The 25,191-nt window shown below is 37.3% G+C and overlaps 1 protein-coding gene across 6 annotated transcripts in view; it reads left to right on the top strand.

Moving 5' to 3' along the window:
- The first annotated feature begins 240 nt into the window (after positions 1–240).
- The window catches only part of LOC108329073 (protoporphyrinogen oxidase 2), a 28,058-nt gene continuing 3,107 nt past the window's right edge, over positions 241–25,191 (top strand). For 2 of the 6 annotated variants that reach the window (XR_008246785.1, XM_017563071.2), the window contains exons 1-11: positions 245–409; positions 612–654; positions 1,252–1,387; positions 2,092–2,157; positions 2,406–2,456; positions 2,603–2,659; positions 11,196–11,272; positions 11,384–11,420; positions 12,187–12,252; positions 17,018–17,058; positions 24,987–25,119. Coding sequence is in view for 5 of the 6 variants with exons in the window: in XM_017563071.2 (XP_017418560.1) it covers positions 379–409; positions 612–654; positions 1,252–1,387; positions 2,092–2,157; positions 2,406–2,456; positions 2,603–2,659; positions 11,196–11,272; positions 11,384–11,420; positions 12,187–12,252; positions 17,018–17,058; positions 24,987–25,119 (738 nt within the window). In the remaining variant the exon portion in view is untranslated. Of the gene's footprint in view, positions 410–611; positions 655–1,251; positions 1,388–2,091; positions 2,158–2,405; positions 2,457–2,602; positions 2,660–11,195; positions 11,273–11,383; positions 11,421–12,186; positions 12,253–17,017; positions 17,059–24,986; positions 25,120–25,191 lie in introns of all 6 variants that reach the window. The other 4 variants (XM_017563074.2, XM_017563072.2, XM_052872375.1 and 1 more) reach the window with 4 other exon arrangements.

Here is a 25,191-nt window from a genome sequence, read left to right as displayed (position 1 = left end):
CTTAAAATTATTTCTTATAATATGTACGCTAGCATTAAAATAATTATTACTAAAACATAAATAGTAATATATAAAAATATTTATTAATAGTATAATTTAAATAGGTTTTAATTTAATAATTAATACGAAAACAAAGAAAAAAAAAACGAGCGTGCATAAGTACGGTTTCGAACTATTTTATTGCAAAACGAGACCACCAGAACCCATATTACTGCTCCTACTAATAATAAAAGTAATAATAAAACGATAAAAGAAAAAGAAAACATGAAACAAAAAAACAAAGAGATGAAATCGTTTTGATGATGTTTTCTCTTCTCAGCTCTCACAATCTCACACCTATCAAACACCAAGCTCCGCCGGCGCATCGTGAAAGAGAGTATGAGTTCCTCTGCAACAGACGATAACCCAAGTAAGCTATCTTGTTTCTCTTATTTATCTCCGTTTTTGTAATAGTTTAAGTTTAAATATTTGTCTACAGTTTCGTATTCAGTTGAGTTGCGTGCCAATTCTTAAGCCAGACAACAATCAGAGAATGAGTACTATTTTCTGCGTAAAATGTGTTTAAGGTTCCTTAGATTTTTCAAAACCTTGACTTGGTACTTTTGGGTCAGCAGGATCCGTAAAAAGAGTTGCTGTTATTGGTGCTGGGGTAAGGTGAGGTCACTTCTTGATGTTATCAGTTCAGTTCTTCCTACATATTTTTCAGAAATGCCAGTGATACATTTCTTATGTACTTTTTATTATTATATGAAATTCACCTTAAAATAGTGTGTTCATAAGACTGTGTCCAAAAGTGTATTTAAAAGTGTGTTGCTAGACTTTGTCCTTGTTTGCATTTTTTTCTCTATATATTATTTAATTGCTGCTGAATGCTGATGCTTGAATTTATTTATTTAATTTCCTCTGATTGGAAGTATGTATTGTCATTATTGGCTTGGCTGGATTTAAACTTACCTTGCCTTTCATGTGCTGGGAAATTTTTGAATTCCGTCAACAATGGTTTTATGTTGAATTGAAGCGTGTGTAAGAAAATGAATTTTAATGGAATAATGAAATGATGTTATTTCAGGTTGTTTCATTGTTGCTATATGGCTGACATATGATGATTGATTGTATATATGGTCTATTGTATTTGACGATGGCATGGGTGCTTGCATCATCCATGATAAAGTTTTTAATCATTGGTGTATTTGACATTTTTAAATATTCATGACGATAAAGTCTTGCTAACTTTTGTACGGTGGTATCAAGTGGGCTTGCTGCCGCTTACAAACTGAAATCACATGGTGTGGATGTCACTGTATTTGAAGCTGAAGGAAGAGCTGGAGGGAGGTTGAGAAGTGTTTCTCGGGATGGTCTTATTTGGGATGAGGGAGCTAATACAATGGTAAGTTTATCATGGATGTGCTATTTTAAAGAGATCTTCACATTAGGGGAGGGGAATTTGTAATTTAGTCTTGGGAAAATTTCTAATCACCCTTCTGGTGTTTTTTCTATTTTCAACGTTGTTACAAGAATGTCATTTTGTTACACAACCTACCTGAGGTTTGGTTAGAGTGAAAAATAAATTCTGTAAGTTTTAGCATCCTTGTTGAGATATTTGAAGAAGTTTTAGAATTGATTCTTGTTGTTTTTAATTGTGTATATTGGTTGTATCTTGATTGCGTTACTAGCATATCAATCTCAATCTTAGGGATTTGTTTCCTAGAATAGGCAATACTTATTCCAAATTTATCTAATCAATGTATGTATATATATATATCAAATGTATGTAATGAGACCGAATGATAGAGAAATTGTTTTCTTCGAAACTTGAGAATCCTAAAAGTGACTTGACCTAGTTTGCAAGTTACTAATCCACCTGTTTTTAAGGCACTTGCTTCTCACATGAACTTTGAGAAGTTGAGGCTAACCAAATTTAATGTTTTCAATATAATAAACATTTTGCGTGTTATGTGTTACAAATAAACTTCACATATAAAAGTTGAAAATGACTTAAGTATCATGGGCTCATTTGTAAATTTCCCATTCAATATATGCATATAGTATAAGTTCTTATTATTGATGTGGAGTTCTGTTCATCTAGTGCAGACTGAAAGTGAAATTGAGGTTAAAGGTCTGATTGATGCTCTTGGACTTCAAGAAAAGCAGCAATTTGTAAGGATTTTTAGCTTAGAAAATGGAATGTCTAAGAATATCTTTTCCCGATTTTGTAAAGCAATTTTCTTTCGTTTATCTTCCAGAATTGACCTCTTTTTTTTAGCCGCCAGAGCTTTAGTTTGTTGAAATTTAATGTCCATTTTATTGTTTTACTTGGTAGTTTAAGAGTATTTGTAATAGGTCTATTAACAGTTTAAATATTTGTCATAGTCGTGATTAAGATTGAGATTTATTTACTGTTACAGCCAATATCCCAGCATAAGCGCTATATTGTGAAAAATGGGGCTCCAGTGCTGGTACATATTATAACTTTTGTCTTTTTCTAAAATGTTTGTTTTTGTTTTTTTATTTCAAATTATTTGAACTTTTTGAATGGGTTTTCATGTTTTGCGGCTCTATTTGTCTCATACTAATTATAGAATGCGGTAACTTTTGATATCAGGTACCAACAAATCCTGCTGCATTACTGAAGAGTAATCTACTTTCTGCGCAATCAAAGGTTTCTTTCTCTCAAGTTCAAGGATCTTCCAGCTTCTAGATATTTCTAATTTTTTCATTTTCATTGAATGCTTTTCTATTTCATTAATGATACTTGTACTTGAAAAAGAGAATGAATTTATTATTTTCATTCATATCAATTACATTCTCCTTATCTCTATTTGTAGCAATCTAATCTTGTAAAAAAGGGAAATAAGGAAACAATATATTGAAAAATAATCTAGAAGATCCTACAAATATTTTCTCTAATTAGGAAGATTCTATACTTATTTTCTCTAATTAAGAAGATTCTATGGATATTTCTGTTAAATATATTATCTTTATTTTATATTTATCTTTTATCTTTAGTTAGTTTGTTATTATTTTTTATTTTTATTTTGGGCTTAGCCCATATTTCTTCTATTATAAACAGAGGACCCTATGTGTATATTCAACACAAGGGAGATTAATCCCATATATAGTTTTTCACTATATTCAACATGGTATCAGAGCTATGCTATGGTTAGAGCTTATCCTAGCGAGATCTATGTGGACATTCTGTTCCACCCGTTGTCGGGCCACTATCGGACCACCCATTAATTCTACTCTCACGCTCGAGATGTCTATACCTCGGCTTGAAGGGGGTGTGTTGGAAGTCCTACATCGACTAGAGATAACGCCAAATTATAATATATAAGTGGGTGCAAACCTCACCTTCCAAGCCGGTTTTGTGGGGTTGAGTTAGGCTTAAAAACCACTTTCTAATAATTTCCTCTAATTACAACACTCCTCCTCAAGTTGGTAAATATATAGCAATCATTCCCAACTTGCCTACAAGATCTTGAAATCTACCCAAAGGGAGCCCTTTTGAAAAAATATCTACTATCTGAAGTTCTGCACGAACATGAGTTGTAATCACACAACTTTTGTTTAGATTATCTTTGATGAAATATCTATCAATCTCAATGTGTTTGGTCCTGTCATGTTATCCTAGATTATGGGCTATGATCATGGTAGACTTATTGTCATGTAGTTGCACATGGTTGTCCACCTTGACTTTAAGGTCATCCAAAATGATGTTCATCCAGAGTCCTTCACATTCCTTGAACAAGAGCTCGAAATTTAGCTTGTGCACTAGAATGAGATACTCTCTCTTGCTTTTTTCTCCTCCACGTTACCAAACTATCTCCAAGAAACACACAATACCCAGAAAACATCAGTATATATTTTCATAGTTAGTATGTCTTTCCTCTTGAATTATTGCCCCTTTCCTACACTTGACTTCAAGTATTGGAGAATTTTACCAACTTCTTGCATGTGTCTCTCTCTTGGATCAGGTATAAATTGGCTCACTACACTAACTGCATAAGCAATGTCTGGTCTTTTGTGATAGATAAATCAATTTTCCTACCAATCTCTGATATTGGGCCTTCTCTACAGGAATACTTTCCTCAATTTCAATTCTGTGATTCTGTTCTATAGGAACGATTAAGGTTCTACATCCCAGCTCTCCTGTTTCTTTGAAAAGATCAAGTACATATTTTCTTTGGGAGATGAAAATTCCATTCTTATAGTAAGCAACCTCTATTCCAAGAAAATATTTGAGTTTTCCTTGGTCTTTCATTTCAAATTAGGCTACCAATTTTTCATTTAATGCCAATTATTTTTGTTTCATTATCTCTTGCAATAATCATATCATTCACATAGACAAGCAATAAAGTGAGTTTATCGGTAGAAGAGTGCTTTATGAATAGAGTATGATCTTCTTGGCTTTGTCTGTATACCAAGGAAACCATTGCTTTTGTAAATCTTCCAAACCATTCTCTAGGGGGTTGCTTAAGACCATACAATGCTTTCTATAGGAGGCATACCTTGTTTCTTTCATTTTTCACTTCAAAACCTAAGGGAATCTCCATGTACACTTCCTCTTCTAGATTTCCATGAAGAAAGATATTCTTCACATTGTCCCATTTAAAATGAGCAGTCAAAGCGAGAACAACTCGAATTGTATTCATCTTTGCCATTGGGGAAAATGTCTCCTCATAGTCAATCGCATGAGTTTGGGTATATCCTTTTGCAACCAATCTAGCTTTATATCTTTCTATTGTCCCATCTACACCCTATTGCCTTCTTGTCTCTTGGCTTATCAACAATCTCCCAAGTTGAATTTCTTTCTAGTGCATTCACCTCTTCTTTCATGGCTTGATTCCAATGTTCAAGGTTCTTGGCCTCCTGGATATAGGTAGGGATTTCTCTGGCATCAATGGTAGCAATAAAGCTTTTGTGCTTATTAGAGAGATTGTTAGTGCAAACATTCTAAGAAATAAAATATTTGGTGACTAATGCCATTGAAGATACAGGTGGATAACTTGTTGATGAGATATGTGGCAGTTAGCAAAACTTTTCCCCAAGGTTATCAAACTCGCGAGTTAACTCGTTAACTCGGTCGAGTTTACGAGTTCACATGGTGCTTTCGAGTTAACTCGTAAGCAAACTCGCTTTTGGTGTAGAATCGGTGGAATCGGTGGTAGACTTGCTAAACTCACCTGAAATCGCGAGTCTGGTTCCGATTTTGCGAGTTTGGGATCTTCGTTTTCACTATTCATCTTCGCTCATTGTTCATCTTCGTTCTCAAGCTCTCGTGTTCGATCACGCCCTCTGCCGCGCCCTCGTTTATCAGGCTCGCCCTCCTTTATCAGGCTCGCCCTCCGTTGCATCGTCCATCTCGGTGTTCGAACTCGTCGTCCGTTGCACCACCTTCGTTCTGGTCGTTCGATCTCGCCTTCGTTCCCATCATTCGCGTCGTCTATCGATCTTGCCATCGATCTCGCCATCGACCTCACCGTTGATCTCGCTGTCGACCTCGCCGTCAACCTTGCTGTATCGTCTTTGAACTTGCGGGTTGCGTGTAAACCCTCAATGGTTAACTTGGTTTTATGTTTTAAGAGCAAGTACTTTAACGAGTAAACTTTACAGCACTGCAGCATATATTTTAATAATTTATGTTTTACAGTAGCATATATTTTAATAATCTTATGTCATTGCAGCATTCATTTTATTTTTAAAAATTAAAATACACTGCACGGTTGAAAAAACTTTGCTGCCACAATATTTTAAGCTCCTGGGCATTTTATTTATTTTTATGTTTGTAGCAAAGAAGCTTATTGAATTTATATAATTTTATTATTTTATTTGAATTAAAATTTTATTTATATTTTTTTTCATGCAAAGTAAACTCTTACGAGTTTACGAGTCGAGCTTACGAGTAGAGTTTATTAGACTCTCACGAGTTTACGTAAACTCTTGAGTTTGACAACCTTGCTTTTCCCCAATAATTTTTTGGAACAAACATTTGAAAAAGAAGAGCTCTAGTTACGTCAAGAAGATAACGATTTTTTCTTTCTACAATCCCGTTTTGTTGAGGGGTGTTTACACATGTTACTTCATGAACAATACCATTATGAGAAAAAGTTGACAACTGATCGTGCCTAATCTGCATCAGAGTAACAATTGATCTTAGAATTGCCTTTGTCTTCATACAATAATCCTCGTCCTGGAGCATTTTTTATGTATCGAAGAATACGTGTCACAACATCCCAATGGCTATCACAGGGAGCATTTAGAAATTGGCTTACTACACTAACTGCAAAAGTGATGTTGGGTCTGGTGATGGTGAGATAGTTGAGTCTTCCCACCAAGCGATGATATCTTTTCAGGTTTTTCAATTGCTCCCTTTTGACTCGGAAGAAGCTTCATATTGGGATCCATAGGAGTGTCCCGAGGACAATAGTCAAGCATAGCAGTTTTAGTAAGAATGTTCAAGGCATACTTACGTTGATTAATGACAAGCGTGCGGCAGAGTGGCAAATGATAAGGACACCTGTGAGAGAGAAAAAGGGCACACAGTGGCCGTGAGTACTATTCATCCAAACAAAAAAAGATTTAAGTTTGAAACCCTAAACTACTGATACCATATAGAATTGTGTTTTGAATGTATTGTGTGTCTAATGCAGACCACACAATTTGTATTTATACTATTTGGTCTTGTTGATCCGGTCGGACCCCTTTGGTGTTTTACAGTTTTTCTCACTCTTCTTCCATGGCATCTTTTGCTGCCGCTTCCACTTTCGATATCTCTTCTGCCACTAGTGTGTTTGACTGATTAGTCTTTAGTATGTTAATTGCACTTTCCCATTGATAAGTTAGATGACACTAATTATGTGACTTGGGTGTTCGACATTAAAGTTTGGCTTGAGAGTCAAGTGTATCTTGATCATCTTACTCAGAAAGTGACTGATATTACTCGTGGTGACTTTTTCCATTAGAAGAGAATTGATGCTCAGTTATGTATGGTTCTCAAGAATACCATCCATAAATATTCTCATGTTCGTGATTAGATTTTGGGTTTCCCTGTTATACCTAATTTTACTTTTACTTATTCTTCCCTTTTGTCTGTACCAAGTAAATCTAACAATGATACACTTGTTTTTGCTGATGATTCCTCTACTTTGGCATTTTAATTGATGATCGTAACTGCTCTCGCAAGCCAGGAAAATGGCATAAAAAATTTGACCATTGTGGCAAGTTAGGTCATAAGATTGACAAGTGTTATACATTACATGGTTGTCCTCCTTTCTCTGTTTGTTGCTCAGACTAATTCCCCCTCACAATCATTTATGGATCTTCCTCCATTTGATATCGCGATAAATATGCTTTCTTCTATGAATTTTTAAATGGTGTGAGGATCGTCAACCCTCTAGTTCCACTACTTCTGTTGCATGCACAGGTACATCTATTGGTGGTTTGACTTAATCTTCATCTATTGGTCCTTGGCTTCTCGACTTAGGAGCAAATCACATTACTAATAACAAATCTTTGTTTTTCTCTTTATCCACTTTGCATAATTTATCTTCTGTTAGAATGACTAATGGGTCTAGGGTTTTAGCTCGTGTTGTTGGGACCGTTAACAGATGTTGGCACAGTTATGGAGTCTCCATCTCTCCTTCATGCATAGCTAGGTCATCGTAGTCTGGCCAAATTGCAGGAGCTTATTCCCAGCTTGTCCAAGTTATCTAGTTTGGTGTGTGAGTCGTGTTAATTAGGGAAACATAGTTGTAGCTCCTTTCCTAGTAGTGTCTCACAACGTGCTTCGATTCCTTTTGCCTTAGTTCACTCTGACATTTGGGGTCCTAGTCTTGTTAAGTCAAATTTAGGTATTCAATATTTTGTTACATTTATTGATGAATATTCCAGATGTATTTGTTTTTTTTAATGAAATCGTTCTGATTTATTTTATATCTTTCAAACCTTTTATAATGAAATTAAAACTCAGTGTTTCGATTCAAACTTTGCAAAGTGATAATGACCGTAAATATCTTTCAAATTCTTTTAAACAATTTATGGCTTCTCATGGCATTCTCCATTAAACTTCATGTGCTTATACACCTCAACAAAATGGGGTGGTTGAGTGCAAGAATAGACATCTTATTGAAACAACTCACACCCTTTTATTTAATGGTGAGGTTCCTCAATATAATTGTATGCCATCTTCGGTTTTAGATAACAAAATTCCTTATTCTATTTTATTTCCTCATGAACCTCTCCATCCTTTCCCACTTAAAGTTTTATGGTCTATATGTTTTGTTCATAATTTGGGTCCTAGTCTTGATAAGTTATTTCCTAGATCACATAAATGTGTGATTTTAGGATTTACTCGATTTCAAAAAGAATACAAGTGTTTTTCTCCTTCTCTTAACCACTCTTTTGTTTCTACAAATGTCACCTTCAACGTGTGTTTTATTTTTTATTTTTTTACTTTAAGGGTCCATCTTCTTCTGATGTGTCTCCATCTACTACAATTATTATTCTGGTTAAATGTGATCCTCCTATTGTGCATAGTCCATCGTTAGATTCTCTTACTCCACCCCCTTAGGTTTATAATCAAAGACATTGTTCCCAACAACTACGAAGTGACGTATATCAAGTGTCAACTATTTTGTTTCCTCCAGCTCTTACAACCGAGTCTGACCTCTCAATTGCTCTTCGTAAAGGTATACATTCTACTTGTAATCCCTTTCCACATTATATTGCTTTGAATTACCATAGATTATCTTCTTTTTATACTTGCCTTTCGTCTATTTTTTGTGTCCATCCCTAACTTTATCAATAATGCCTTAGCCCATCCTAGTTGGCGTCAGACCATGCTAGATGAACTATGTGCTATTCATAATAGTAGAACATGGGAGCTCGTCCAATAACTGTATGGAAAATCTGTTGTTGGTTGCAGGTGGAATTTTACTATGAAAATTGGTTTTGATGGTACTATTGATTGCCTCAAAGTTCCACTTGTACCCAAAGGCTACACCCAAATTTTAGGATTGGATTCTGGTGATACTTTTTCTCCCGTGGCAAAGATGGCTTTTTTTTGTTTATTTCTCGCCATGGCTACTCTTCAACAATGGCCTCTATATTAACTGGATGTCAAAAATGCTTTCCATAATGGAAATTTGCAGGAAGAAATTTATATGGAGCAACATCCCAAATTTGTTGCTCAGGGGTAGTCTTCTAGATTGGTATGTCGTCTTCGCAAATCTTTATATGGCCTAATACATAGGGTCTGGTTTGGCAAATTGCTGCATTGTTCAACAATTTGGTGTGATTTGAAGTGAGACAAATCATTCGGTCTTTTATCGTCACTCAAGTGTTGCATATGCCTATTTCATAATATATGTTGATGACTTTGTTCTTATAGGCAGTGACCACCATGGCATCTCCCAGATGAATCAACACCTTTGCCATCATTTTCAGACCAAAGATCTAGTCAAACTCAGATACTTCTTGGCTATTGAGGAAGCACAATCCCACAATGGTATTGTTATATGATAGGATATAAGTAATAAGAGATAATGAGTTTAAGAGAGAAGGAAGAGTTAATATAGAGTTAATACCCTAACTGTTTTAGTAGTTAGGAAAGGAGGGAAGGGAGGTCTTGTATATATAGAGTTCTATTCATTGTTAGTCATATTCTTTTGTATAGACAGGTCTTGGACCTTGTGGGGGGGGGGGGGGGGGGGGGGTTAGGCTCCCGTTAGATTGAGGGAGGTTATGCTCCCAGATATTGATTGTACACTACTTTTGTTGATGACAATACAGATAATTCATTCTTTTCCAATTGTTTTCTTGTTGTGATTGTGTGAGTGAGTTGTCTTAGTTAGGTTTCAAAACCAGATACCTAACATTATATCTCAAAGGAAGTATGCATTGGATATTTTGGAGGAAACTGGGTTGATTCAAAATTTGTTGACACATCTATGGATCCTAATACAAAACTTCTACCATATCAGGGGTAACCTAATTTAGATCCTGAGCATTATAGAAGATTGGTTAGGAAATTAAATTACCTTCCAGTTACTCATCCTAACTTTTCCTTTACAATCAGTATGTTGAGCCAATTTCTCAATTCTCCATGTGAAGATCATTGGAATGTAGTCATCCATATATTAAAGGATATCTTGGAAAAGGTTTGTTATATGGTTTCAATAACCATACAAAAGTTGTTTGCAATTCAGATGTTGATTAGGTATGATTTCCTTCTTATAAAAGATCTACTTCTAGGTATTGTGCTTCCATTGGTGGTAACTTGATTTCTTGAAAGAGCAAAAAACAAAGTGTTATAGCAAGATCTAGTGCAAAAGCAAAATATAGAGCTATGACCTCAACTGCTTGTGAACTTGTTTGGCTTATGCAATTGCTTAGAGAGTTACAATTTGGAGATGTCACTCAAATGACACTTATATGTGACAATTGACTGACTCTTCATATCAGTTTCATGAGAGGACTAAACACATTAAGATTGACTGTCATTTCATTCAAAAGAAGATTGTATCTAGAGATATCAAGACTGAGTTCATGAACTCAAATGATTAATTAGTAGATATTTTTACTAAGTCTTTAAGAGGATCGAGAATTAGTTATTTTTGTAACAAGTTTAGTACATACGATTTATATGCACTAATTGGTGGGAGTGTTAGATATATTACATTTTATGTTAATTAGGGAAACATAGACATTTTATATTATTTGATATTGGTAGAAATTGTTGATTTTGTTTGTAACAATATCTTCTATTTACTATATTTATGTTTGGTTGCAATATATACTTGTATCATTCTTCATTATAAATATATTACTTTATATGTATTTTAGACACAAGGGAAATTAACCCTATACCTAGTTTTTCTCTATATTCAACACCTACAAATCTGTAACAGCTCATTACATTCTAACAAGATCTTCTGCTAAGAATATCAAACATGGGAATCTGCCATTAGATGTACTCAACAAAGTTGATAGCCAAACTCTGAAACTAGAAAAAGTATTTTGGAATTGGGATTAAATTAATCATAAGGGAAAATTAGAGATGTTTTCATGCTGTTTGTTCCTTTTTTTCTGGTACTGTTAGTGGTTTTCATTACCCCTTTGAAATGTAGCCAACCAAACCTACTCATTCATCCAGCTTCAACAGGATAACTTGTCTACTTAACTTTCTAAATTTGCAGATCCAGGTCATTTTTGAACCATTCTTGTGGAAAAGAAGTGTCTCCTCTAATGTGTGTGATGAAAATTCTGAGGAAAGGTTCAATAAACCTCAATTAATGGCATCCAAGTTCAACAAAACTATACTCTGTTATTTTTTATGATATAAGAAGTAATATCTGTAGCTTTTGTTCTGTTTTCTTTCTTGCAGTGTTGGAGGGTTCTTTCAACGTCATTTTGGTAAAGAGGTATAAGCCACACTGCAATAGCCATCATTGATTGACTGTTTTGCAATGTAAATTTCATACATCTTCAATCATGATATTTTGGTAAAACTACAACTTGAAAAAGATTAAAATGAGTGGGATAAGATTTTATTGAATTAATTTTTGAAACAGAAAATCAACCTTTATATATAGAGAGCTCTAGCCTTAAATTGAATGAAATTTAAAGTTATTGCTAAAATACCAACTTGAAAAAATAAATTGAATGAGAAGACTTTATTAAATTAATTTTTGAAACATTACATCAGCTTCTATATATAGAGAACTCTAACTTTAATGGAGCAATTACAAAAAGATCTCTAGAGTCTTCTAACACCTTCTAGCAGCACACTTGTAATTAATTACAATATCCTATTTTAGCTGGTACAAAATATTTTCTAGTGCATCAGCACTACACTCACAGTCCCTCTATCTTATTTAATTTGTTCAACTTCATCCCTCTATTATCCAAATGTTCATTGAGGTCCTCTAGTTGCCCAAATATATGTAATATAGTCCATTCTGCCTGTCTTTTCCACCCATTACTGTCGTATATGACTAGGCTAATGTTCTTGGAAAGAAAATCAAGCAAAAAGAGCCACATTGGATTGGAGGATCACATTAAACATTTAAACACTAGTGATCAAGTTGAACAAATTAAAAGGAAGACGGACCAAAAGAGTAATCTAGCCTAATATTTGTTGTGTGGATTGGAGTGTTATATGCCTTATCCTAACAAAACTATTTGAAGGTTGTGGACTATCTGATTGATCCTTTTGTTGCGGGCACCAGTGCAACAGATCCTGAATCACTTTCTGTGAGTTATTTCTCATAAATGAATTCATTTCTACATTATTTCATATTTCATGCCTTCAAGTTTGAATTTTGGTACGAAAAAAAGAGTCCAGTTTTGATGTTATTTAGATTGGATGTTCAACTTCAGATTAAAACAGAAAAATATATTTCTAGAGGGCTTAATTGATCCCTCTCACAATCTTCTATTTATAATAAAGAACTGATACAAGAGTACATGGAAGATTAAGGGACTGCACTAGACACCTAGGTGCAGAACTAGGTCCTACTATAGATACAACTCATAAAAACTAGCACACGACACCCTAAGTAGGCTTAATAATGATACATAAATGTAATTATTCTAACAGTCCCCCTCAAGTTGGAGCATATAGATTGTATGTACTGGTACTAAGCTTGGAACAAATGAACTCAATCCGAGAAGTCCTTAATGACTTGGTCAACACAGCTGAAAGTTGGTCATTTGATCCAATAAACTCAGTACATATTTCTTCTGTCAACAACTTTTCATGAATAAAATGACAATCAATTTCTATATGTTTAGTTATCTCGTGAAATATTGGATTTGAGGCAATGTGGAGAGCAACTTGATTATCGCAATACATCTTCATAGTCTGGATGTCAAAGAAGTTAAGTTCTTGAAGGAACTACTTCACCCATATAAGTTGACACCATTGCCCTATACTCGGCTTCAGCAGTTGATTGAGCTACTACATTCTTTTTGTTACTTTTCCATGAAATAATGTTTCCTCCCAGAAAAACAAAATATCTGGTAGTAGACCATCTATCAATAGGCGAACCTGCCCAATCTGCATCACAATACCCAGAGACCTGAATGTTTCCTTTATCTTCATATAACAACCCTTGCCCGAGAGCCTTTTTGACATACCTTAGAATGCGAATGATAGCATTCCAATGGTCAACTCATGGAGCCTGCCTTTTTGACTGGCGGAAGGGGCATAAGCTCCCAAGTATTACTGTGGTCAAGAGCATGCATTTTTGCAACCATTGTTTTTCTAGTTGACATGACTCACATTCTAAGGTCTGGAGACCACTAAGTTCAAGACACATATTTTTTAATTTGGACAAATGAGGATGACCAAGCCCATCATGTAGCATTTTTAGATTAGGAGCAGCAACACAGGACACCCTTGGACGAGATCCAAAAAAGTATAATCTTGCAACTTCATATCCTTCTCCAATTTGTCTCCCTGAACCATGTTCCTATATAATAAAATATTTGTGATTGAAAGTTATTGAACAATTTAACATTTTGGTTAAATGGCTTAAGGAAATTAAATTGAAAGAACAATTAGGGACAAAAAGGACAAAGTTTAGATTTAGGGAGGGAGACAGTGAAACATGACTGACTCCTTTTGAGGAAGTTTTAGAGCCATTTGTAAGGGTTATGAATGGTTGAGAACAAAGAGGTATTAACAGAAATGTAATCAGAAGCACCTGAGTCAATTGCCCATGAATTTTGACCTTCCATGGATTAAGAAATGCAGGTTGTTGATGTACTGGGAGATTAAGATGTCTGTGTCAAGCTGTTAGACTTTAATCGTAGATATTCTTTATATTCATCCTCAGTGAATTTGGAATTGGTAGTTTGAGCCTTTGATATTGGCGGTTTTGGAAGGAAAACCATGCAAGGAGTAGTAATTCTCGTGAGTGTGACCCATCCTTTTATAGTATTTGCATTGAGGACGTCCCCGACCTCCTCGTCCTCTTCTTCTGGTGCCATGTCCTCCTCTTCCTCGTGTGGCAACCATGACAGATGGTTCCCCTAGTTCACGAGCTTCCTGAGTTTGAGGCACTGGGACACGAAGAAGGTGTGTGGTCAAGGTTTCCATGGAAGGGACCTTATAACTGGTCAGAAGTTGATCTCTGATATGATCAAAGTCTGGATGTAGAGCACAAAGGATCAACACCATATAATATTTGTCCAATTTCTTCTTGATATCTTCCAAAGAGTCACATCCAAAATCATCCTCAGTTCTTCGACAACAAATTGGGCTTCAGTCATGAAGAACACCATATCATGGTCTGCAATTTTAAGAGATGCAAGCTTGTTTGTCGTGTCATAGAGACATTGAATATCGTTGACATAGAGGCTTTGAGCTTTCTTTCAAAAGGAATGACATGTTTTGAAAGCTCTAAGAGACATAAGAAGTCTGAGTTTCACTGATTGCCATATCAGGTCACAACTTGAATTCTGCTTGTTTCCACTGATAAGCTTTTTCAACAGGTACATGGCATCTTGCTCATAATGTCCTTGGACAAGAAACTATATTTCGACAGCAGCAACCAAGATAGGTAATTTTTGCCATTTAGCTTCTCAAAAGAAATTGAGGGACTTCCAGAGAATGAAATGACACTTCCAGACGCCATTTCTGATCAAGGGTCAAAGAAACGGCCAGGAAAACCGAAAACCCTAGGTGACTTTCCATAAGGGTGGCTTCTAGACGTTATCGAAAGCAAGTTTTAACAGAGAGAGAGAATGGTCCGGTGACAGCTATGGAGGTGACGCAGTGACGTTCTGACAAGCAGAAAGCGGTGATGAACAACATGCACTTGCTCGTGGCACACAAAGATGATGCACGTGGCAGCGTGTGGAGGAGATCTAGATTTCGGCACCGGCGGGGTTGGTCATCGCGTGGAGAGACGAACCAGATCCAGTGGTCATTGGACGAAACTGTGACGATATACGGTAGCTAACGATAATGGATGGTGGCGGACGACGACAAAACGGCAGAGAACAGTGGTTGATAGTGCTGGATGGTTACAAACTGCAGTGGGCAGCTGCAAATAGAGGTAGATAGTAGCAAAACAATGCCGAACAATGGCGAGCAGTGGCATACAACACTGGTCAATTGTAGACAACAGTGACAGGTTTCGACAGAGGAGACTAGACAAAAACCAGAGCGAAATGGACCCGCTTTGATACCATCTTGATATTAAAATAGAAAAATATATTTCTGGAGGGCTTAACTGATACCTCTCACAATCTTCTATTTATAATAAAGAACTAATACAAGAGTACATGGAAGATTAAAGAACTGCACTAGACACCTAGGTGAAAAACTAGGTACTAATATAGATACAACCATGGTTATCGAACTCGCGAGTTAACTCGTTAACTCGGTCGAGTTTATGAGTTCACTCTGTGCTTTCGAGTTAACTTGTAAGCAAACTCGTTTTTGGTGTGGGATCGGTAGAAACGGTGATAGGCTTGTTAAACTCGCCTAAAATCGCGAGTTGGGTTCCGATTTTGCTAGTTTAAGAAATTTTTTTAGGGCTCACCAGATTAAGTGTTTAGAGCTTTCGTTGAACCGATTCACTCACTGCTTTCGTTCTCACTGTTCATTTCCTTTCTTGCGCTCTTGCCGTCAAGGTCATCGTTCGATCTCACCTTTGTCGCGCCGTCGTTCGTCGTCGATCTCGCCCTCCGTCACGCCTTCCTTGTCGTCATTCAATCTCGCCTTCGTTTGCGCCGTTCGTACCGTTGCCGTCGATCGGGCCATCACCGTCGATCGAGCCGTCGCCGTCGATCTGGCCATCAATCTCGTTTTTGAAGGGTTGCGTAAGTGTAAACCCTATGCCACCAGATGTTTAAATTGATTTCATGTTTTATTACCAAAGCATTTTACAGCACAATATTAATGTGTTTCATTTTATAGCACCGCACCACTCCTTTTATTTTTCAAAAATAAAATGATGCACACTGCACTGTTGAACAACGCTTGCTGAGATAATATTTTAAGTTGTTCGGCATTTTATTTTTTATGTTAGTGAAAAAGTTTATCTTATTATGTCTGGAAACCATCAAACTAGGTAGAAGTTATCCAAGTGCATCTTGAACAATTAAAAGTAAAAGTAAAAATGTTCCGGGAAAATGATGTCATTATTAGAGATTAGATATAAAGACTTTAATATAACAATTTATGTTTCACAGGAACAATATTTCTATAAAAAAGATTTTTATGAATTTATATGTTTTTCATAGTAAATTCTTATGAGTTAACGATTTGAGTTTACGATTCAAGTTTATGATTCGAGTTTACTGGACTCTCATGAGTTTACGTAAAGTTTACGTAAACTCTCGAGTTTGACAACCTTGGATACAATTTATAAAAACTAGCACATTAAACCCTAAGTAGGCTTAATGATGATACATAGATGTAATTATTCTAACAGTTCATATAGGATAGTTAACTTTGCTTTTGGAAATTGTAGTAACTACAGACTTGAAAGAACAGTAAGTCGCCCAGCTCTTCAAGGCCAACCATCGTCAATCCTATACCAAATTCTTCTTTCACATTCCCTGTCTTGCCCTTATATTTTACCGTGTTACCTTTATTCGATCCCTTGCTTTCCTACTAAACACCTGCCACTCCTACAAAATTGATTTAGCCCACTCCCCTTTCTGTCCGCTATTCAAATCAGGTTTGATGTATTGGGTTTAACACTATGACCTTGTAAGAGTATATGGGGAATATAGGCTGCTCTAACAAAGAGAATGAGAAATCATACTGTGTCCTACTGGCGATCAAACGCATCAACTGTATGATAGCATGTGCTATTGGTGTTGGGGTCAAAGACCCTGGTCATACCAAAATTTTAGATTGTTTTTATCTTGTAATTTTAACTAGTTTTCAAGGGAGGTAAATTCCACCTGAAATATTTTACGAGACCAGATAGGGTCAACAAATACTTTTAGTTGTCCTAACTTTTGTCTTTAAATTACTTGTTTAATCTATTTCCAACAGATGCGCCATTTTTTTCCCGAGCTGTGGAATTTGGAGAAGAGGTATTGGCTGTAACTTTCTTTTAGCACTCTTAGATTATTTTGTCTAATGCTTTTTGTTATAATTGTTGTGAATAGCATATTATTAGGATAATGATTTTCTCAATATTTTCATAGTAATTAGAAAAAAGAAATTTCAGAATCTTTCTATTCATTTCAGCATATTTTTATTTCCTTATTTTCAAGTATTTGATTATTACAAATGGAGATAATGAGAATGTAATTGGTGAGACTCCTATCAACAAAATAATTCTTTATTTCCTTGCATTTTTATTGGAACATTTTTATTTGTTTCCGAATTATATCTTTACTTTTATAGGATATCAAATCTTCTCTTTGGTCCAATAAAAATAAAGTTTCCATATGTCTCAAAAACACTCAATTTCAGCTTACTACCTCTTTCTTTCTTATAGATTAAAACAGTGTCAAAGTCTTTTTTTAAAACTCTGTTGCCCTAGTAGATCTATTGTCTTTGGAGCATATGTTTTTTGGTGAACCTTTCTTCCAAGTTTGCGTTCATTTTTCATTTCTAGTGAAGTTTCTGGTGCCCACCATTTTCTTTGCCCCAGATAGGGTTAGGATCACGCACGCCAACCATCCAAATACCTGTACAAACCACCCATCGAGGCCCTCATGCATGACTATTCTATGGCTCACCTTAAGTTATTTTATTATTAGTATTTTTTTCAAGTTTCAAGAAAAAATGTCTTTCAATGTCTCATAAACCTCTAGAATAGATTCTCGCTCATTTTGTCACCATATTTTTAGTATTGAGAGGATGGATAGGTTTAACAACCACTTGGGTTTCTGAATTTGGGTTATGGTGAAGTGGGTTGGTCTAGAATCCCATCTCTCTCCATTTACTGAATTTGTTCCTATAGAAGTGAATAATAGATAAAGATTGATGCTCTTTATAGAATTGTATATGTTCTGAATGAATTGTGTGTCTAATGCAAATCACTCCGCATGTATTTATAGCATAATACAAAATCAACTATAATAAATATATCTAATAATTAGGAATCAATCATCCTAATTTCCTAGATTATGTAACTCCTAATTCCTTAGAAATCTTAACAGTTGATTTCATTCTAACACTCCCCTCCAAGCTAGAGCATATATGTTATATATAGCAAGCTTGTTGTTGAATATAGTGAAGAAGATTAGGAGAAATCTCCCTTATGTGTTTAGCATACACATAGGGTGGTTTATTTATAATGTAAGATAAGGGTTAAACCCTAAATACAGAATGGGCTAAGCCCAATTAACAGAAACACACAACTTAACATCTAACACTCCCCCTCAAGCTGGAGCATATAAATCATATGTTCCAAGCTTGTTACAAAGATAGTCAATTCTAGGTCCTCGTAAGGACTTGGTGAATATGTCTGCCAACTGGTTGCTTGAGTTAATGAACTCAGTCTTGATATCTCCGGATATGATTTTTTCTCTAATAAAATGACAATCAACTTCAATGTGCTTGGTTCTCTCATGGAAGACAGGGTTAGAGCTAATATGAAGAGCAGCTTGATTATCACATATAAGTGTCATGTGAGTGACATCTCCAAATTTCAATTCATTAAGTAATTGTTTAAGCCACACAAGCTCGCAAGTAGCAGATGTCATAGCTCTATATTCTGCTTCTGCGCTGGACCTTGCCACAACACTTTGCTTCTTACTTTTCCAAGATATCAGGCTGCCACCAATAGAGACACAATATCCAAAAGTAGACCTCCTATCAGAAGGGGAACCAGCCCAATCAGCATCTGAATAGCAAACGATTTTTGTATCGGTGTTAGGGCCATATAGTAAACCTTTTCCAGGTGATCCTTTAATATACTTCAGTATGCGAACAACTGCATCCCAATGGTCTTCACATGGGGAGTTTAGAAATTGACTCACCACACTAACTGCGAAGGAAATGTCAGGACGCGTAACAGTAAGACAGTTTAATTTACCAACTAATCTTCTGTACCGTTCAGGATCTGAGAAAGGCTCCCCCTGATTTGGTAGGAGTTTGATGTTAGGGTCCATAGGTGTCTCAACAGATTTACAGTTCATTAACCCTGTTTCCTCCAAAATGTCTAATGCATACTTCCTCTGAGATATGACAATACCATCATTGGATTGTGCTACTTCAATACCCAAAAAGTATCGGAGTTTGCCAAGATCTTTGGTTTGAAAATGATGACAAAGGTGTTGTTTCATCTGAGAGATGCCGAGATAGTCACTTCCTGTGAGAACAATATCATCGACATACACTATTAAGTAAATACATCCAGCACTTGAGTGGCGATAGAACACTGAATGATCCGCTTCACTGCGAGACATACCAAATTGTTGAACAACACAGCTGAATTTACCAAACCAGCCCCGAGGAGATTGTTTTAGGCCATATAAGGATTTGCGAAGACGACATACCAATCCAGATGACTCTCCCTGAGCAACAAAGCCAGGCGGTTGCTCCATATAAGTTTCTTCATGCAAATTACCATTTAGGAAAGCATTTTTGACATCAAGTTGGTAAAGAGGCCATTGTCGAAGAGCAGCCATGGCAATGAATAGGCGAACAGAGGTCATTTTTGCCACTGGAGAAAAAGTATCACCATAATCCAAACCAAAAATCTGTGTGTAGCCTTTGGCAACCAGTCGAGCTTTCAGACGATCAATTGTGCCATCAGGGCCAACCTTGATAGCATACACCCACCTGCAACCAACAACAGACTTTCCAGATGGTAATTGGACAAGCTCCCAAGTTCCACTTTTCTGTAAAGCACTTAATTCATCCAGCATAGCTTGACGCCAGCCAGGATGAGTTAAGGCATCACCCACAGATTTAGGAATTGACACAGAAGAAATGGATGAGAGACAAGTGTAAAAAGATGGAGATAATCTGTGATAACTAAGAACAGTATAATGGGGGGAAGGGTTACGGGTAGAGCGTATACCTTTACGGAGGGCAATAGGCAAGTCAGACTCAGTTGCTGGAGCCGGAGGAGACACAGGAGGCGGCACTAGAAGTGAGTCATGAGGGAGACAAAGACGGCGACTATAAACCTGAAGGGGTGGTGGTGAAGGACGATCCTGTGGTGAATGAGAGTCTAAAGAAGGAGGAGACAAAATGGGTGGAGCATCACCAGGAGGATCACAGATAAGAGGAATATCAACAGTAACAGGGAGAGGTACAAAACTAGAAGATAGATGTGTAAAGTAAAAAGAAGATTCATCAAAAGTGACATCAGCAGAGATAAAATGACGATTGAGGGAAGGGGAAAAACACTTATAGCCCTTTTGTGACCGTGGAAATCCTAAGAAGACACATTTGTGAGCCCTAGGAGATAACTTATCAAGACCAAGACTAAAATCATGAACAAAACATGTAGACCCAAAAACTCTAAGAGGTAATGGATGCAGAGGGTCTTGAGGAAATAAGATAGAATGAGGGATTTTGTTCTCTAGGACGGAAGATGGCATGCGGTTGATAAGATAACATGCCGTGAGAACAGCATCACCCCAAAAACGTGAGGGTACTTGACCATGAATGAGAAGGGTACGAGTTGTTTCAATAAGGTGTCTATTCTTGCGCTTAGCCACCCCATTTTGTTGAGGGGTATAAGCACATGAGGTTTGGTGAAGAATGCCATGAGAAGCCATAAAATGTTTAAACTGTTGAGAAAGGTATTCACGGCCATTATCACTGCGTAAAGTGCGAATAGAAACCCCAAACTGAGTTTTTATTTCATTGAAAAAAGTTTGAAAAATAGAAAACAACTCAGAACGATTCTTCATGAGAAACAACCAAGTACATCTGGAATAGTCATCAATAAAGGTAACAAAATACTGAAATCCTAAAGTTGACTTAACACGACTAGGTCCCCAAATATCAGAATGAACCAATGAAAAGGGGGATGACGCTCGTTGTGAAACACTACGAGGAAAGGAACTACGAGTATGTTTACCTAACTGACAAGACTCACACGACAAACTTGATAATTTGGACAGACTCGGAACAAGTTGCTACAGTTTGGCAAGACTGGGATGACCTAACTGAGCATGAAGAAGGGATGGTGATTCCATGATTACGCCAGCATGTGGAGAAGGGCTGAGATGATATAGGCCATGAGACTCACATCCTGTGCCAATCATGTGTTTCGAACTCCGGTCTTGCAACCAAACAGAATCTTTGGTAAAAGAAATAACACAATTAAGGGAACGAGTTAGACGACTTACGGACAATAAGTTAAAAGGAGACCCAGGGACATAAAGTACATTATCAATGGATATGGACGGAAAAATATGAACAATACCAATACCATGAGATGAGACTCTAGACCCATCAGCCATCGTTACCGAGGGTAAATTAACCGGACATGACAAGGAAGAAAACAAGGACTTGTTACCAGTGATATGATCGGTGGTGCCTGAGTCAAGGACCCAAGATCCGAGAGAGTGAGTCAGACCAACAAAAGGAGTACCTGTGCGTGTAATAGAAGCAATGTAGTGGAACTAGAGTGTTGACGGTCCTCATACCATCTGAGAAATTCCTGAAAGAGTAAAGGGTTATTTATGGGATTTGATGAAGTAGGATGGTCTACAGACGGTGATCGGAGAGGTGGATCAGAATTAGCCATTGCTATAGGTCGAGGAGGACGTCCATGAAGCGCATAACATCTATCAATTTTGTGGCCTAGCTTGCCACAGTGGTCATATTTTGGACGTCCTTTACCTGATTGGCGAGACTGACTCCGATCATCAAGTTGGGCAGCCATGGAGAGGGAGAAACCCTAAAAAAACAAAGTGCTCCGATTGACGCAACGACCACAGATCCAGAAAGAGGGCGAGGAGGCGATCACGGCGGTGCTAATCGGCGGCGGAAAGCTCCGGCGACGCGCCGACACACGCGGCGGCAGCGGTGACTCTTGCGGCGGCGCGTGGAGGCGCGTGGGTGGTCCGTTCGCCGTGATCTTCGTACCACGGTGGTCGCCCGGCCGAGACGATTCCGATGGTGTGGTCGCCGGTCGATTCTGGAACTCCGGCGGCAGTGGCGACGACTGCAACGACAGCGGCAGTGATGGGTGCCGGAGACCGTGGAGTTGACTGGAACTATTCCTGTGCTCTAGATACCATGTTGAATATAGTGAAGAAGATTAGGAGAAATCTCCCTTATGTGTTTAGCATACACATAGGGTGGTTTATTTATAATGTAAGATAAGGGTTAAACCCTAAATACAGAATGGGCTAAGCCCAATTAACAGAAACACACAACTTAACATCTAACACTTGTTACAAATGTATAAATCTGAGGGCCTTTAAGGGACTTGCTGAACATGTCAGCTAGTTGATTGTTAGAGTTGACAAAATCAATAGGAACAATAGCGGAAGCCATGGAAAAAAGTATCGGAAATGGCCTAAAACCAATTGTCGAGGTGTGAGGTAGCCGGGATGGAGCACAATCGGTCGAGTTGGAGCACGATCAGTTGGGTTGGAGCACGGTCGATCAGGTTGGAGTACAGTCGACCGAGTTGGAGCATAGTGGGTCGGGTTGGAGCATAGTCGGCCAGGTTAGAGCACGGTTGGCCGGTTGGAGCACGATCGGCCAGGTTGGAGCACGGTCGGTCGGGTTGGAGCATGGTTGGCCAGGTTGGAGCGGTGAATGAAGCACGGTGGTCTCCGGAAGTCGCCGGAAGAAGCCGGTTTCGATTGTTGAGGTTGCCGGAGGAAAACGATGCTTGGCGATAAAGAAAAGGGGCACAATATGCTCGATGGTGGATAGAGGCCGCAGACAACAATGAAAGAGGCATTGCAGAAAACTGAAATTAGGAGAGTAGACAAGTGATCAAAGACAATTTTTACGGCTGCCGAAAGTTATTGGCTACCAACGGACGACAAAGACAGTGGTGGAAGAAACTCAAAGAACCCGGCTCTGATACCATATAGAATTGTATATGTTCTGAATGAATTGTGTGTCTAATGCAGACCACACAACATGTATTTATAGCATTATACATAATAAATTATAATAAATTAGGAATCAATCATCCCTATTTCCTAGATTATGTAATGCCTAATTCCTTAGAAATCTGTAACAGTTGATTTCATTCTAACACTCCTCTTCAAGCTGGAGCATATATGTTATATATACCAAGCTTGTTACAAATGTACTAAATTTGAGGGCCTCTAAGGGACTTGTTGAACATGTCAGCTAGTTGATTGTTAGAGTTGACAATATCAGTAGGAATGGCAGGGGAAGCCATGGAAAAAAGTATTGAAAATGGCCTAAAAAGCACTGCCAAGGTGTGAGGTAGCTGGGATGGAGCATGGTCGGTGAGGTTGGAGCATAGTCGGTTGGGTAGGAGCACGGTCGTTGGGTTGGAGCATGGTTGGCCGGGTTGGAGCACAGTTGGCTAGGTTGGAGCACGATCGACCGGGTTAGAGCAGTGGATGAAGGGTGGTGGTCTCTGGAAGAAGCCGGTCTCGATCGTAGGGGTCGTCGCAGGAAGCTGGTCTTGATCGTAATGGTCACAAGAGGAAAAGGATGCTTGGTGACAGGGAAAAGGGGCACACTATGCTTGACAATGGACAGAGGCAGCAATGAAATAAGCACTACAGACATCTGAAATTAAGAGAGCAGACAAGTGTTGAAAGACAATTTTTACAGTTGACAGCGGCCACTTGGCACTGAAGGGCGGCAAAGACAGTGGTGGAAGAAATTCAGTGAACCTAGCTCTGATACCATATAGAATTGTATATGTTCTGAATAAATTGTGTGTCTAATGAAGACCACACAACATGTATTTATAGCATAATACAGAATCAATTATAATAAATATAGGTAATAATTAGGAATCAATCATCCTAATTTCCTAGATTAAACGCCTAATTCTCTAGAAATCTGTAACAGTTGATTTCATTTTAACACTTAACTATATAGTGTTATTAAATCCGTCATTCTCATAACATACCAATCCAGAAGACTCCTCCAAGCAACAAAACCTAGAGGTTGTTCCATATAAGTTTTTTCCTAAACAGTTGACTAACATATTCACTAAGTTCAAGAAGATCAATCTTCAGTAATATATGTAGCAAACTGACTACATACGACTTATATGCTCCAACTTGAGGTGACAAGATCAAGTGTTAGAAAAAATAGAGGGTAATGACATTAGTCACTTGAAAAGTCATGGCTGAAACCACTCAAAACACTTAAATTTGAAGAAAGTTCCCGAGTGCACCTTTTATGTCACAACTAGATAGCATTGTACATTGCATCTAATCCTGTTTATCCATAGAGGACCAAACATATTGAGATAGATCCTCATTTCGTAAGAAAATTCATGGAGTTTAGAGACATCACAACTAAGTTTGTCAATTTTACTAACTTGCTAAACACATTCACCAAGTTTTAAAGAGGACCAAAAATCAATTATATGTGGACTAAGCTAGGCACATATGGCTTGTACGCTCCCGCTTGAAGAGGAATATTATAATTACTAGGATCTTTTGTTTCTAAGGAAGTGAACTTTAAATGTAGTTTAACCTTGCAATACTAGTTTGTTATTATATATTATAATTTAGTTATATCTCTAATCATTAATGGATATCCAAATATTTGTAGGTAGTCTGAATAGTGAGTGATGTGATAGGTCCAACGAACATCATTAGGATAGACTCTAAATCCCTTTAGGAAGTTAATTTTAAGACTAACGCGGCTAGATTGTAAGGTATGATTTGTACCCACTTATATACTATAACTTGACTATATTTCTAGTTGATATAAGATCTTCAACATTGTTGAAACCATAACTCTTTAAACAACTGATTATTCTGCTCTTTTCAAGTAAGTTTTAGGTGTAGGAGGTTTGGGGTAGTCTCCTTAGAAATGTAAGGTATAATTTTCTTTTTAGTTCATGGTGGATATTCTATATTTTCAGGTTTGGTTCTGTTATTGCCGGGGCATTGCAATCTAAGTTTTTTGACAAAAAGGAAAAAACTGGAGAAAATAAGACTGCACTAAAAAAGAACAAACACAAGCGTGGTTCATTTTCTTTCCAGGGTGGGATGCAGGTACTGAATTGTTGTACAAATATATCTCGTCTGAGACAATCCTGTGCTGTGCTTGATCTCCTCTGGCTGTTA

Source organism: Vigna angularis, chromosome 2 (assembly GCF_016808095.1).
Source record: "Vigna angularis cultivar LongXiaoDou No.4 chromosome 2, ASM1680809v1, whole genome shotgun sequence".
In the NCBI taxonomy this organism is placed as follows: Eukaryota; Viridiplantae; Streptophyta; class Magnoliopsida; order Fabales; family Fabaceae; genus Vigna; species Vigna angularis.
This window is presented reverse-complemented; position numbering and strand designations above follow the sequence as displayed.